Below are 16,599 nucleotides of genomic sequence, written 5' to 3' on the forward strand. Positions count from 1 at the left end.
ATTTTTTTTTTTTAAAAAAAGTTCAGAATGTAACATTTAAGTTGCCATCATCAAAAGGCAAGGACACCTGGGGACGATTTTCCCTGGGAACAACACTTTCAAGATAACAATGGAAAAGTGTTGTGTTTTTCTTCATCCAAGAACTTAAATGCCAGTAACAGAGTGTGTTTCTAGTTGGAATGTTGTTTGCTGGCTACCTGAAATTTAGGGTAACTTCTCCCATCCCCTAGCTGTTTACAATGCCAAGTGGCATCCTTTGATGTTATCCAACATGAAACCCAGACTGGAACTCTGCCTGGTCTGCTGTTTTGAGGGCCCATATCCTGCCTCAGTTGATTATTTCAGTTGGAGGTATTCATCACATGCATGTCCTCAGCTGACATAAGCTGCACACAGAGGTGTAGAATATTTAGGGAGTGTGTGTGCAGGCAAGCATGGGAAAGAGGAGGAGAGCGGATGGAGTTATTTGCATGTATGAATGAAAAAGTACATGGCTCTTCTCTCTAGATAAATATCTATGTTCCAGGATATGGATTTTGGGGCCAAGATAGAGAAGTGAACATAAAACACAATGTCAATAATATTTTTCTATGAATTGCCATGTTTTTCCAATGGTCACTACTGATTTGAAATGAGAGGATGCTATTTATCCTGAAAGTGGTATATGTCCAGATGGGATATTTCCGATATCACAGATTCTGTCTTTTGTGCAAATTTGTACAAAGATGATCTTGTGGGTGAGGGTGAGCATGCGTGCCTGGTTGGAATTGAAGGCAGGTGTCCGTAGGGAGAGGGAGGGAGTGACCCATTTAATATTGTTACTTACTTTCACAAGTCCTGGGATTTTTCAGGTGTTCTTATTGCCAGTGGAAAGTGCAAGTGACACTTCTCACTCTAATGTCATCAGTTAGTTTTTGCTTTCTGTTTTTTTTTGTTTTTTTTTTTTGTAACAGGGACTATTTAACCTTTAGAACCTTAATAATGTTTCCACATCCTCTCCTAAGTACTTCTGCCTTGGAGGTATCAAAACCTCACTCTTTATGTAAGTAACAAGGGCGAATTTAGATATTACCTCTAGGACAGTTTTGCAAATGCAACTTCCCCCCCCGACCCTCTTAAAGGGAGGCACACGGTATTATTGCAAATAACCTTTAAGATAATTAACTGACAATGCTGCAACTAGCATAAAATCTTCCTTCAGGCGACACCTAATTTAAGTGTTACTGGCACAAAGTGGAGACAGATTGCGCATCACCACTGCAATATTTACATAGCAGAAACCCACAGCGCAGGAACCGCGAGGCTCAATGATGCACTAAATTAGGAACAACCGTGCTCCAGTGTTAATTTGCTTTCCATTCTATCCAAATCTCAGGTCCAGGAACTGGTACAAGCACATACACAACCTCCCACTCTTGTATGACTAAACCGGAGGAGATTTTTGTACTTTTCTGCCCCATTATTAAAGTAACTTGACATTTATTTCTCTCCACAAGAACCATTTGATCAAACTGTTTATTTCATTACAACTTGCTCTCACTTTGATCTAAAATTTTTTTCATATGACAGCTGTATCAGAGTCTATAGAGAAAAACTAAACAGACTTCCTCTCTTTTCTCAAAGGCTGCCAACATAGTTTATGAAAAGAAAAAAAAAAAGAGAGATGTGAGAGCCAGTTGGTGAAATATTTAGGAACATGGCAGGGCAAATTTACCTTAGGCGAATTTCTCACTGATGAATATTGCCCCCCCCACCCCCCCACCCCCGTCCCGATTCAAACTCTCTCCACCAAAATCATCCAAACAATGATTTTTTTTCATTCCTCCCCACAGTACTTTAAACACTGGTTTCATCCAAGTCGTTAATAAAACATTTACCTTTCCTAATTGTTGATGCTCTTCAAAGGCGGCGATCAGTTCTTCAGCCCACTTAATTTTTTCAGGGGACGGAGAAAACTGCTCCTGGACGGCTGCAATTTGGTTAGGGTGTATCACCTGCTTACCTACAAGGGGATTAACAACACCGGGAACACAAAACAAGTAGATGTTCAAACAGAACGTCTGAACCACGAGAAGCTCCTGAGTGCCTCACAGACTGCATGTAAAATAACTCATTATTTTAGCACATTTAAAAAGAAAATAACAGCAATTGGGCAGGCTTCTCCAGAACACCACATAAGAACAAACACAACAATGGGAGTAATTGTGTTTCCGATCCTATAGAAATGCCACCTTGGTGCAGATAATCTCTCAGTTTTAGCTACAGGTGGACTGACTAAGCAGCTCGTTGAATAACTGCTTTGGCTGGAACTTTAAAGGATAATGTCTGCAAATGAGAGTGATTATTTTGAAGTAAAGAAGAGAAATTTTATGTTAACTCTTTCTAATTTTTATAAGTTGTCTTTGGCTTATTTGGCACCATTACCCTGCCTTCCACGATTTCTTTTAGAAGTTGTCTGTTGGTTCTCATAAAGCTTACAGAAGCAGGTATTACAACTATATTAATATCAAATAGTGTCTCATAATAATAATTTATTTTATCCTCTTAGATATAATATGTCTTTTCCAACCACTAGTAGAAATTCAGATTTCAATGAGAAAATTTTATTCAGTACAGTAAACTAGAAGGCAGATTTAAACAGTGTGGTCCCTAAATTACTCCATTTAAAAATGTTTAAATAAAAATTACAGAAAGTTTCTCGACCTAAAAACATAACCAGATTTTTCCTTTTTTCTTATAGAATGAAGATTTTATATTTCCCTTTTATATACTTAGACACCCAGATGAAATCTTATCTTTGTAGTAATATCTTCTTTTTGAAGTTTAAAGATCTTAAATAAAAACATTATACAAAGATAAGAGTCACAGGATTCTAGGAAATCATGCAGTCATTAAAAAGAAACAGTTTAACAATCAGGGAAGAATGAAATCTAATCAGGTCATTAATAAAATGAAACATAATTTAATGTTATAATAATGTTGAGGTTATATTTTATTACGTAATAAAATTATGGAAATATTTGGTTCTTTAAAATGAATGTACACTTAATAACTTACTCTGCTAAGTATATCTGTTGGTATATCAATTTGCTTTGCTTTTGAAATAGTGTTTTAACATTTAATCATTAGAAATTATATCACTGATGTTTTAAAAAAGATCAATTCCAGTTATTGCCATTATTCTATCCAATAGAAAAATATTTTGTAAAAAAATATTTTTTGTATTTATGAAAAAGAGTCTCCATGAATAAATATAGTAATATCTTTCCTTATAGTGGCATAATTAAAACATCCTCACATTGCTATTTCATTTTTAATCTGTCAGCATATTAATAAAACATTATATAAATAAAGCTGCTTTAAATTATTTGAGGAATAATTTCTGGGAACAAATAACATCAATGATGACAAATGAGAGCTTTTTTCAATAGTAGGTACTGAAATTATATTTAAATAATCTAATAGTTGTTACAATATTATTAATAAAGGATGTCAGTTCTGGTAGTCATTTTGTACTAATTGTTGGTCCTGAATTTTATAATTTATGTACATAATTTACACTGATGTGTAAAAAGCCAAATTTCATGGGAACTTCATAGTATAGACATGATAATTTGAGGAGCAAAACACAAACTATTTAAAATACAGTAAAACTATTGATGGAATGCAAGTACCCATATGTTGGTAATGAGGCTAACTTTAAGATACGTGTTAGGTTTTAGAAATTTATGAGCATTCATTTGTGAAGTTATCTTTTGTTGAATTTTGTATACCCCAACAACTGAATATCGGACTTTAATGCCATGTGGGAGCAAAGCAAATATTTTATACAGAAGAGTTGTTATTGACAAGTTACTGAGAGGGTGCAAAATTGGAAGACATTAAAATTTATGACCATGAAATCCTTTTTACAGTACCACTTGATATATCATGCTTTAAATCAATACCTGTCAAGTCTTTTAGGTAACTGTATGATGCTGTCATTTTTGTCTTCTATAAAAGACTGCAAAAAAGAGGAAAACCTATAGAGTTTCATATTTATAATCTTTCTTCTCAGCATGTAGTACTGGAGTCAGCTCTTAGAGCTTTATTCTAAGGTTTATTTTTGGGTTATTTTCATAGAAATAATACCTAAAGTTAACAGCTATTTTATACAGCCAATGCATTGATTTAAAATCTGCCTACATGGGCTGTGGCTCTGTGAAACAATGACCACAGAAAAGAAACTACAACCCACTGTTTCATGCATGGTTCACTTTAAAAAACTACAACTCATTAAAAATATATGTAATTTTTTAAAGTACAGAAAATCCGGATAACACAGACTGCGTGTTTCTTTCAGTGTTATGGATAACACAATACTTTCACTGAATTTTAAATTTTCAACCACCTGCTTCAGACAGGATGTGTGTCCGTCCTTCCTTCCTTCCTTCCTCTCCTCCCTTCTTGTGCAAAGCCCAAGGTATGGAATTAAATGATAAATAATTAGGACAAACAGATCATGAGTGGCCTAAAATACTTATTAAATCATTTATTGTTTTAAAATACTACAAATAATCTCCTATCTTATCAGACTAATTACCTTTTATTGGCATGTAGAAATATAATTGGGACAACAAAGACCTTTTTTCTAAAAATTGCAAAACGGCGATAAAGTGTAGCTCCCTACTTTACTGACTTGTTCGCTTGAATATATAATGGACACTGTACCCTCTGTGCCTCCCCATCCCCCCCCCCCATTTTTTGTGTGATTTAATACTCCCTGTTGTTGAGAAACAATAGTGCCAAGCCCATAAGCTCCTCATGCTGAGTTGGGCACAGTCTAGAAATTTAAATCTGATTTGAAATAACTTGTCTTCTGCGATTGAATTAGGGACCAGTTTAATGTGGTCCTGTATCTTGGAGAAACCCTCAAACTCCTTTGTAAGTTCCGGAGCAAACATTTACCCCAGAGGAGACTGAGGACACCCAGGTTATACTGAGTGATGGTGACAGAGGCCCGCGTCAAATTCAGCGTTTTCTGTTTCTTATTGCATTAGTGCCCATTTCAGAGCAACATCTGGTTGCTTGGCAGCCAATGCCGCGCATTTTAGACCAACAACATCGGGGTCTATTAGATAGATTTCATGGAGTTTTTCTCCAACTTTTCCATTTGGGCCACGTCCTAACCAGTCGTTAGGAAAAGGCTGGTGTACAGGCCAGAGGGACAAGGACAGCCCCAGGACTAGGGAGAGGCCCTCTTTCTTTCTCAGTCACTATTAAATGCAGGGGGGGGGGGGTCTGTTAATAGCTCAGATGATTGAAAATATTTCCCTGTAAGAGACTGCATGCATTTATTTATTTACAAATTTGCGGGGGTCCCATTTTAACTCTTTATGTTAAAAACACAAAATCAAATATCAAAGCTTGATTTAATTCTAATAAACCACTTAAGATGGTTTCTTAAGCCTTCAATTTTACTTTGGGTTAAGTCATCATCCATTTAGATATCTTGTGCATTTAAAGTCACCTGAAGACATGTTTCTTTAAGTAACCCCTAACTGGCCACATTTCAAAAATATTTACCAAAGGGATAGCATGGATGCTTGTCTTTTTTCCTTATTATTGGGATACAATTCTGAGCATGATATTTCTAGAACGTGCAGCAGAAGGACAAATAAGAATAAAAGATTTTAGAGTGTTTTTTTAATCCATGGTAGCACGTGTGTATGCAACTGCACAATAGAATTCTATTGTGGTTTCTCAAAAAATAGATTTCTGTTGCAAAAACACAATTTTCGGTTGCTCCCTGGGCTCCCGGGGCCTGAGTGACCAGGCACACCAATCAACAGATATCCGCCTGCGCTCCAGGACCGGATTGTGAGGGACCCGCTGATCGCAGTGCCAGCCAATGCCTGTAGGTGTTGCCAGGTGCATAGACACATATCGGGAGGTGGAAGAGAAAGAAGGAGCTTGGAGTGGCAGATGAATAAAAACCGAGTTATGAGTGAAAAAAATAAAAAAGATATCACCAAATTTTTTTTTCTAGAAATTCATTAATATTTGGACTACTGGAGGAAATTTTTCTTTAACCCATCAACACAAACTTGTAAGGCAGTTCACCCCAAAATACTTCTACGACAGTCTCATCCCTCCCCTCGTGTCAGCAAAAAGTGCAACAAAATACTTAAGAGGACAGAAAAAAAAAGTCACTAATCTAAAGAGAAAATGAAATAAGTGATTTGCTTGTTGACTGGCAGAGCCCCCCAAAAAACCTGACCATTTGTTGGGCGGGTTCTTGCCCTGGATGGCTTTTTCGTGTTTCAGATAGTAGAACAGGTAGGTATGTGCACTACCTGGCTACCTTAAGGAACACTGATTTCTGGAATGTTTGCAAATCTAGACACTGCTGTTCACGATACCGTCGAGGACCATACCCGTAAATCCCATCGCAGCTCCTTCTCTCGCTTGCCTGAGAAGCCCCTCTTCGTCTCGAAAGTCGATGTACACCAGGTCTATGGCCTGTAGACCAAAGGCCTTCGCCACAACAATAATCTTTTGTCGGGCGTAGAGAATATCTTGGGTTTCTTTACTACTTGTTGCACCTGAAAGTGGGATGTTGGCAGAAAAAGGAGAGAGGTTAACTTTGGAAACTGAAACCATACATCTCTTGCAGAAACTCAGTATGTAAGGATGGCTAAGTCCTCCCTGGAATTGCTCCCAGCGAGGTGATGATTCAATATAAACGAAGAGGGATATGTGGAGGCAGAGTTAAACCTCATGTCCCTCGTGCAAGGCATCTTCCAGGATAATGACTGTGTGCACTAAGAAAAGGCCCCTCCCCCCTCTCAGGAGCCAGACTCATGAATGACTTGGTAGGTGGGTGATGAATGACTTCTGATATGTATTTTTCCCTTTTGCCATCACTTGGAAATTGTCGGTCCAAAGGTAGCACCGCAGAAGGTGGCCAAGTGGCTGTGTAAGGAAATGGTTAAGTTCGCTCACTGAGCCCAGAATTTCACATGCTGGGGTTGCATTGCCCTGTTATCACTGAGGTTCTTAGCCAGATACTTCAGGGTTTGGATGGAGAACTCAGAGAAATGGAAGGGCACTCATTTTGAGAGAGGCAGAAAGTCTCCACTAAACTATTGGTGATACTAAGTCCCCTGGAAAGATTGGTATTAATATAAGTTCCTTTTATTTTCACCCTGGGGGTGGGAGGGAGTGTGTTTACATTTGCTCAGGGAAAGCTCCCGTCTCAGGTCACTGGGACTGTGGCTCTGAAACACCTGTGACCCTGGCTTCTTTTCCAGATGCACCGTCTCAGACCAGGGGCATGTGCCCAAGCGATGGGGAAGAGCAGTGAGAACAGGCATGCATACGATCTCAATGAATATTTAATAATAAGGGTTCTGAGACAGATTTGAGGAGGTATTTAAAATCTATTTTAAATAATATTTACATACTACATTTAATATAGAAAATTATTCAGTAGAATATATGTGAAGCTGCTTTAAATTTGTATTAGGGGCCTCAATCCCCTTTACACTGACGTGAAAACAAAATATTTAAGCAACACAGAGGATGTTCACATAATACTTATTATGAACAAAGTAGATGCTGTCTCTCCCCGAACACGTCTGAGGCTGCAACGGCCTTTTTATTAGTTATTTTATAAATGAACAGAGGTAATGGTGTTGTGTTCTGAAAGCAGGACACCGGTGAGATGTCCTAAATTATCAGGAAGTGTTGTCCATTCAGCTGAAAACCATTGTCATGGTTGGCAAATATATTGTCATGTAAATGTCCGTTCGTGAAGGGGCCCAAGAAGAAAAGTATACACATATACACAGAAAGAATGAGAGAGAGAGAGAGAGAAGAGAAGAGAAGAGAAGAGAAGAGAAGAGAAGAGAAGAGAAGAGAAGAGAAGAGAAGAGAAGAGAAGAGAAGAGAAGAGAAGAGAAGAGAAGAGAAGAGAAGAGAAGAGAAGAGAAGAGAGAGAGAAAAATGAGTCTTTGACACCTATGCTGGCTCGAAAGTCTTCTCCTCCGAAAACGACAGCATCTAGGAAAAGGCCCACTGGAGGCCCAGCCTTTACTGCTTCTTTGCACACTGCCTGTAAAAGAGCAGAGCAGAACATCTCACAGAAACACACGAAGAGAGAGAAGCCACATGGTATAGATTCAGCACCAGAAAGATCCAGCTCTGAATACAAGGCAGTTTGTCTGAAAGCAGTCCTAAAAATGCAGCCCCAATCACCCCTTTCCAAAGGCATTTAACATTGTTCAAGATAAGTATGCTGTATACATTGGCTTGCTTTAATGGATTATATTAATATAGCCATTAACATATATTAATATAGTTAGAATGTTTGAATTGTAGTTCATCCAATTTCTAGAAAAACTTTGAGTTAACTCGGTTTGATTGTACTATAAGTAATTTATAGTACAATTTTTTTTCCAAAATTTGTTTTTGCTTTAAGAGACTCAAACCATACACATAAAGCCACAGGAAAGAAGGAAAGAATTTTTAAATCAAACTAATTGAATTATTTGCATTAGGATCAAGATTTCTTAGTAAGTGGTTTTGGGATTAAAGACACACAAGACAAAAATCTACAATGCCAGAGGGGAAAATAAAAATGCAACAAGTCACCCAAGACGTATTAATAAGCAACTTTGATATTTCTATGTGAAATAAAGATAAATGACATTCGTCGCAGACATAACTGTGAACCTACAAAGGTTCATGCTAATATATGTGGGTGGGGATGACATGAGAAACCCGTGAGGACCCTCCTGATTAATTTCAGGGGTTATAAGTGCTTCTCAGTACGTTATGGAATAAAATGGCAAAACAGTGCTAAAAATTAAATCGTTATATGAATCTAGCTGCCTCTAAGAGATATGCTTTGATTATATTTCTAGAATTCTAGGGTGGGCTTGGAAGAATCTGTGGCTAGTGGTGTAAACACGCTTGAAGCAGCTCCCCAAACATTTGCTCTCTGCCCCTCCTGCATGGTCCAGTGGGTCTCAGAGTTTCCTCTCAGAGCGTTTGCTCACGTATTACCTCTCCAGTACAGCTCAACTATCATTTTATTTTGTTTTGTTTTTAGGAATTTCTTCTCTCCTGCCCTCTGGGATAGGGTGCTACACTGATGTTCACACGTCAGGTGTAATGTGAGGCATATTTTGGAAAACAATTTAAATGACAACTGATAAAGGGATTTTTTTTTTTTTACTAGCTAGCTATTAATTTGTCAAGGCAAACAGTTTGCTGCAAACAAGAAATGCTGGAAAACACTTGGGTAAGATAATCTTCCTGATATATATTAAGAAATAGTTTATGTTCTAATGTGGTAAACTGAAATAATATACCACAAATTATTGGCATATACTAACTAGCAAATAGTAATGTTATCAACTGGACTTTATGGATGATGTTGCTACAGAGACCAGAAAGTTTCCCAATAAAAGACAATTGCTACAAAAGAATAATTGAAAGTTAATTCATAAGGGTGACAAAATAAATTTTCATGCACACTTAATCTATAAATGTAATAATTCAAAGCACATATCTTACATAGAGATTATTAAATTAAAATTATTGCTAGGAATCTACAATTTAAATATTTAGGACTGGGAAGTTTTTCCTTGCTACTTAGCCAATTTCTTTTCTAAGATGCTCACAACCTGGTTTTGGATAATTACAAATAATAAATTGTGATCAAGATTTACTTTGCTTATAAATTTTTTCAGAAAAATATTTTAAGTTAATATTGAAAAGAAGAGTTGTCTTTAGGTAATAAAATACTAACTTCTAAGCCACACTAGGGTTTTCTTACCTTAAAATTGAGCAAACCCATTGCAGTTTCCACAAAAGGGATTAAATTCATAGGTTGTTCAAGTTTTCGGCCTTTTAAGTAGAATGAAAATTTGTCTGAAAACTAAAATCGAAATTGTCATAGGTGATTAGTGAGGGAAAACGTACAACCACTGGAATGTAGACACAGAAGCAGTATTTAAGTCTTTGACCTGAGGAAGTAATATCCCAGCCTCTTTGGTCCACACAAAAGAATTTAAAAAAAGAAAAGAAAAAAGAGGAAAGACCAAAGGAAAAAAGGTAACAAAGTTCCCACCAAACTAAATAGTAAAACCCCAAGCATTATACTTTTTTTTTTTTTCCCTAAAGGAGCAATTTGAGGCCTAGGACTTAGAACTGGAAGGAGAGATACTCGAGTTTAAATGCTTCCCTTAAAAACATATTTATTTAAGACCTCTCACCCTCACTTTTTAAATGCAAGTGGTGGGCCCCTAAAACAATGCCGCCTGGCCCTACCTGCCCTTCTGTTTTTGTTTCATACCCAGCACTGACATCAGTGTAACTGCTCAACCTTCTACGTGGAATCCGTATTATTCATTATCGTACCATTACCCTTTGTTCAAGAGGGTTTTCTTCATAATTTTTTAGCTTACCTAGGAAGACCTTAAAAAGGAAGTTTAATTCTTTGAAGACCAAAGCTCGCCAATTTTTTCCATGAGACCAGTTCACAGCTAGCTCTGTGCTGCCAGTGGGGTAGCCCAAATTCCAAAATCTATCATCTGGAAACATACAAAAGCTCTTGCACAGACACCACCCCCCCCTTTCAAAAGGAAAAAAAAAAACCTCACCACACTCTAAATTGTAAATCTATTATGTCTATCTAGATCTAATCAGATGTGGGAAGATTAAAAAAAAACACACAGGTATGACAAAGATATTTTTGTAAATAAAGATGAAAACATATATATCCATTTTAAATTTAAGGAATATTCATCCATTAATGGATATCAAAGGAAAAGGGAATTTTAATCATCTCTCCATTCAGTCTCAGTTGGGTAAATCATATCTAAGAGATTTGCATAAATATAAACCATCAAAGACTTTTCATCTTCAAAGGGGGTTTCAAGACCCTATAAGCTTTGTACTGTAATCATCGCAGGTCACCACCCTGCAGGAATAGGGCTGCTATGGCAACATAAAAAAACTAATGCTTAAGGCTTAGCATAATATTCTGACTAATAGAAAGGAAACTCATTTTAAAAGCTGGCAGCCTATTTACCAGAAGCAGGATTAGAGGTGTTATTTCCCCTTTTAGCTGCCCCCTCCTTGCCTGTGCACCCCCTCCCCTAAAAAATCTAATCACTGGGATCTTTAAAAAGCTTTTGAGCAATTTGCAGTAACTTTACAATTAGGCTAAAATAAATCACAGCTTTCAGTAATGAAGAATTATTCCCAGTTGCTCCCACTGCCCCCTCCCTTCCTCCGTCACCATCATCATCACCTCCTTAGTAACTTTGCAAGGGAAGGAATAACTCAACCGAAATAGCAAGAAAGAAGAGAGGGCTACAATTTAATGGGACAAAATGTATAGTACTCCATGTAAATGAAAATAAAACATAATTTATGTCACATTTAAGCTAGAAAGTAGGTAGTGACATATTGGTGGTTTTGGTGTTACATATCCAATGGAGGGATTCTTTTTTCTCATTAAAAAAAAAAATCGTGCAATGTTACTTGCTCCATGGTTTGTGATAATAGTTATAATTACAAAAATCATCAAGTTTAAAACTAGGTAAACACTCTACAATATATTCCCTGTTCTCAGTGAGAAAAATCTCCAACCCCTTTTGTTTTTTAAGCCAATAGGGGCATTTAAAAATTAAATATTCCAGCCCATCCTCCTTCCCCTCCTCCCCTTCTTTCTTAAAAAATTGCATTAAGTACGCACACAAAAGGTAACTAGTGGAGAAGTTTCAATTAATTTTTTCAAAAGGAGACGATTAAATGTTTCCGGCCTGGTAAAGTGTTCATTTCAGCGAGGTGGAGGGACTGGGGGGAGGTGGGGGGAGGAAAAGAAGGGGGGAAAATCAGAAAGAGATTGGGGAGGAGATGAAGTAGCAGGGCTCAGCAATTCTTTCAATTCCAGTGCACACCCAATAGTGTGTTGGAAGAATGCACACTGTTCGGGATTTGTGGGAGAATTGTCCCACGACAAAGGAGGCAGAGTCACGCTTGTTATAGTCCAATAAGCCGTGCCAGTCAAACAAGAACCCACACTAGCGACAAAAGGCCAGCAAGAGATTCTCACACAAAAGAAAACAAGGAAGCCCATCTTTCAGTTGTGCATCAGGCTCTGGATTTTATGCTTCACATAAATACAAACGGAGAGGAAAAAATAAACAGCCCAAAAGACTTCTGTTAACTAGAAATCCCATTTAGATTTCGGTATGTTCCTCACATCCAGGGATTTAAAACAGGGAACAGAAGCTGGAGCTGAAGGCTGGGGTGGGTCTTCTCCTCTCCAATGAGGGTAATAACGGTGATAAATAGACATTAACTAGGAAACCAAAAGGGAACAGTGGCTTCGGATTCCATTTCAATCAATTTAAGACACATTCAAGGCTAGAAGCCCTTGAAGATATTAACCTAGTATAACCAGTATCTCCCGGCCTCTGAGAGTTGACCTCGGAGAGGAGCGCTCCAGTGTAGAGAGTAAATATGAGTCCTTGAACACCGGGCTCAGAAGGTACCAACACGGAGCTGTCCAGCTGAAGAATAATGGCAGCTACCTGTGCAAGTCTAAGTTCTCTAGTAGCTGCATTAAAAGAGTAAAATGAAGCAATTAACATTATTAAAAACCAATGCAGCCTAAATATTATCATTTCAACGTGTGAGAGGTTGGGGGACTACAAAATCTTCAAAATCCCATGTGTATTTTACACTTCCAGGACATCTCAATTTGGACTTGCCACATTTCAAGCGCTGGGTACCACATGTGGCAGGCAGCCACGGCACTGGAAAGCACAGGCCCAACGTATCTATGTGCGTTAAAAAGGTGAGCAGTTTCCTCAGGTGTTACAACTACTCAGTGTATTGCTACAGTTGCAGCCACAGCCTTCGAGTAACCCCAGATGTGGCATCAAAATCACCACGGTCCACATGCCCTTACCACGCTTCCAGCATTTACGTGTCACAGGCCCTCTGCCCTGGAGTGGCACAATGGAATGTTATTTTATTCAGCAGAGATCTGCAGAATCATAGCACCCCTTAAGTAAAATCTCGCCTTCCCCCTCCCCCCTGCCCCATTTTAACAATGAAAACAATCATAGTATAATTAGGCCCATTTCAAAGTTTTCTTAAGTAATTTGACATGCCAGGTTTTTATTGGCCGAAAAGTCTGTCATGAAACACAAACACACCTGTCAGCAATTTAAAAAGGAGGAACTAGAGAACTGTTCAGGAAATAATATCTGTGCTAATTAAAACCACTGGTTAAAAGCTTCCTGTTTATTCCTCTGTTTGCCCTAAGGAGTGACCTTTACCTCTCCTCCTCCAGGTTCATTTTTTCATTTGTGGCTAATGTGCTTTCTGGGTCTATGCCAGCCGTGGGCAAACTACGGCCCGCGGGCCGGATCCGGCCCGTTTGAAATGAATAAAACTAAAAAAAAAAAAAATGACCATACCCTTTTATGTAATGATGTTTACTTTGAATTTATATTAGTTCACACAAACACTCCATCCATGCTTTTGTTCCGGCCCTCCGGTCCAGTTTAAGATCCCATTGTGGCCCTCGGGTCAAAAAGTTTGCCCACCCCTGGTCTATGCTGTCTTCCAAAGAAGCTGGCTGGGTAAGGCCCACTTACAGCACTGCTCTCCCAGGTGGAGGGTTGGGGCCTGGCAGGGTGTAAGAAGCTATCCAATCTCAGGCAAGCTAGTTTTCAAGGACTGCTCTGTGAGGGCTACTGAGGACCCTGTGCTGTCCAGTCCACAAATCTGATGAGGGAGTAGAGGCATCATTTCAAGAGTAGAGCTGTCCCGTTAGAACACGTTGGGCAAAGCCAGGTTCTCTGTGGGTGAAGAATATGGTCTCTTGGGCTCACTCCTTTTTCTGAATCCCCTTTCTGCTCAGTGTATGTATTTTCAAAACTGGCAGCACCCAAATGCTTCCCTTCTGCTACTCCTTCTTCGCCAGTCTTGAGTCTTTAATTAAAGCAGAGCATTAGCTACTCACCCACTGGATTTCCTCAGGCCCTTCCACCTTGGGTAGCATCAGGCTGGAAGGAAGGACCCGGGACTGCAGGAGGGTCTCCAGGTCTTCTTCGGCCAGACCACTGGACACTGAGTTGATTCTCACACACTTTTCGGTTGGGCCCAGATCAAAGTCTTCAAGAGTTTTTACTATTCTTAATCGAGCTTCAGTCTGTAAGTGTTGAGAAAATGAATCTCCTGAGTATATTTATCATTGAGAGGAAACAATACAACTGTCTGTGAAACTGTTACGTGGATTCAAGCCCGAGCACCATTACTATATCTACAACTTTCCTGTCTACCAAATACTAGTAAATGGTATTTGAAATAAGTCATCCGATCTGATAAACTGATTTCCAGACTTCATTCAAGGTGACGTGGAACAGAGGTGATAGTCACTGTAATGTATACTAGCATACTTCTAAACAGTAGTATCATTTTGCTCATTAACATTACTTCTCAATTGCAAAAGTAAATTAATTGATAGGTAGCATTTACTTGGTACAAGGCATGGTTCTACGTCTTCTATCTGCTATTTCTCATTTAATAAATATGAGAAGCTAGATAATATGGGTAATAGCAATCTCATCTGTCAGCATAGTCACATTAGGGGAAAAAAATAAAAATTTGTTTTTCTTTTTCCATATGCTTCATGCTTTTTACTCACTTTTTTAAAAAAATATTTTTTGCAATGGAGTTGAATCTTGACACTTAATTAGGAAGGCACGCATAGGAAACTGACACTCCACGCTACAAAAAAGCTCCAACTTATTCAGAAGGAAGGCAGTAATATCACCAAGAAACCCCTTCATGAAGTGGAAGGAAATATACATGTTTTTCCTTTGATTTGACAGTCTTTGCTCCAGTTAAGGAAAACTGAAAGGTTGAAAGCCTGCCTCAGTATCTGAATTGTCCTCAGCAAAACTGTATGAATCCAAACATGTTATTGATTGGCTTTGAGTTGGGGGTGATGAAGGTGAGGGGAGCCGGGAAAGGAGTGATTGAGGGGGTGGGGGTTGGAGTTGAAAGAAAAGTACTTTGAGGTCATTACTTCCTGGCTATTTCAGTTTCAAAAACAAATTCCTTCAACTTGCCAACAGCCCTCAACTAATTCTCATTGTCAGAATGAACACGTATCAAAAGTAGTTTCATGTGGGAAGAGATTTTATGATACTAATAAAACTTTAAAGCTTCTCACGGCGGATGAATGTGGTTTAAAAAGAAAAGTTTTAACAATATGCAGCCATTTGCACAGCAATACTTATCTAGGAAAATAGCAAACCGAAACGGTGACAAAAAAGAATGATTTGAGCTGATGTTGAATCTAAGTCTAAACAACAAGACAAGCCAGGACAGTAGATTTAAGCCAGACGGAAGAGGGCCTACGACCCCATGGAAGCAGGGAAGGCGTCCAAATGTGGTCCGAGTTAAACAGTGTGAGGAAACGGTAGCTTAGAGTTGTCAGGTCAGATGGAAACAGAGGACGTAGGACAGTTTAAGACGGCTCCGTGGAGGCCTGATTTACAGAGCTCCGATTGCCAATAATTAGACCAAGCTTAGGCACAAGCAAGAGAGCGCTCATACGAGCTAACGGGAGGGTGACACAGCCACAATGGCCCGGTTCCACGCCATGCTGTTGGCCATCCCACGGCTCTAAGACGCATCCGCTCCTTTACCGTGCCCTCTTGTTACATCCACCAAATGGGAAAATCCCGAAGGTGAAAAGCAGACGTTAACTCAATGTCCTGGTTCCAAGGCTGTCTAGAGCTGGCGAGAGAAATGCGTCCAGCTCTTGGGCAGTGCGTGTACTTAGGTCCCTGGCCTCGGAGAACCTGAAATGTGTTGTGCTCCGTGTAGCCTGCACCACCACAAACTCAGGATTGCTGCAGCTCGTAAACATTTCAACTGGCAGGATTTCTTTCAGTAGCAGGTCGAGCTTGTGAAGGGTCTGTTGGGACAGTGAATGGAGAATGGAAGGGAACTCGCTAGATCATCTAGGTTGAAATGCATTTTAAAACTAGAGCTATTCGATTCTTCTCTGCTTTCATCTGCCTGTGTGCGCAAGGACACAGGATCACTGGCAACATCGACTTTCTACATTGTTAATGTTGGTGTCAAACAAGATGTAACCTTTAAGTTGTTTTGCTGTTTCACTTGGATTTGAAAGGGGACTGTTTGTTCAAAGCTCATGTTCTAAACCCGCTGGTGATTTTTATCTCAAGTCAGATTGCCATGGTTTCCGCACATTCCGGTTTACTTAGTAAAATTCAGCCCTTGAGAAATTGGCTGCAAACGAAGAACCTAATTCCAACTTTAGGCATAATCTGATTAGTACTTTTCCTGTTACAATAATGAGCAGCAAATAATCAGCATTTTATTAGACTTTTTCTCCCCCCCCCATCCCCCCCCCCTCCACTTCTGGCTCAGAATTAAAACCGAGCTCTTTCCACTTCATCATTCTGTACCTTTCCAAAAAAAAATAAAAAGATGGCTTTGGAGATATATTGCCACACAACACCCTTATTAACAGGCTGTTGCTTGCTGCAATTT

At 38.9% G+C, this 16,599-nt stretch overlaps 1 protein-coding gene across 3 annotated transcripts in view; it reads right to left on the reverse strand.

Moving 5' to 3' along the window:
- CLYBL (citramalyl-CoA lyase) overlaps positions 1-16,599 on the reverse strand; it is a 240,574-nt gene that overhangs the window by 32,762 nt on the left and 191,213 nt on the right. For all 3 annotated transcript variants that reach the window (XM_036300735.1, XM_036300733.1, XM_036300734.1), the window contains exons 3-7: positions 14,033-14,221; positions 9,824-9,925; positions 8,002-8,095; positions 6,417-6,584; positions 1,878-2,002 (exon numbers count right to left, since the gene is read on the reverse strand). In XM_036300735.1, the coding sequence (XP_036156628.1) occupies positions 1,878-2,002; positions 6,417-6,584; positions 8,002-8,095; positions 9,824-9,925; positions 14,033-14,221 (678 nt within the window). The remainder of the gene's footprint in view (positions 1-1,877; positions 2,003-6,416; positions 6,585-8,001; positions 8,096-9,823; positions 9,926-14,032; positions 14,222-16,599) is intronic.

The sequence above is a fragment of the Myotis myotis genome, unplaced genomic scaffold, assembly GCF_014108235.1.
Source record: "Myotis myotis isolate mMyoMyo1 unplaced genomic scaffold, mMyoMyo1.p scaffold_m19_p_3, whole genome shotgun sequence".
NCBI classification, from domain to species: Eukaryota; Metazoa; Chordata; class Mammalia; order Chiroptera; family Vespertilionidae; genus Myotis; species Myotis myotis.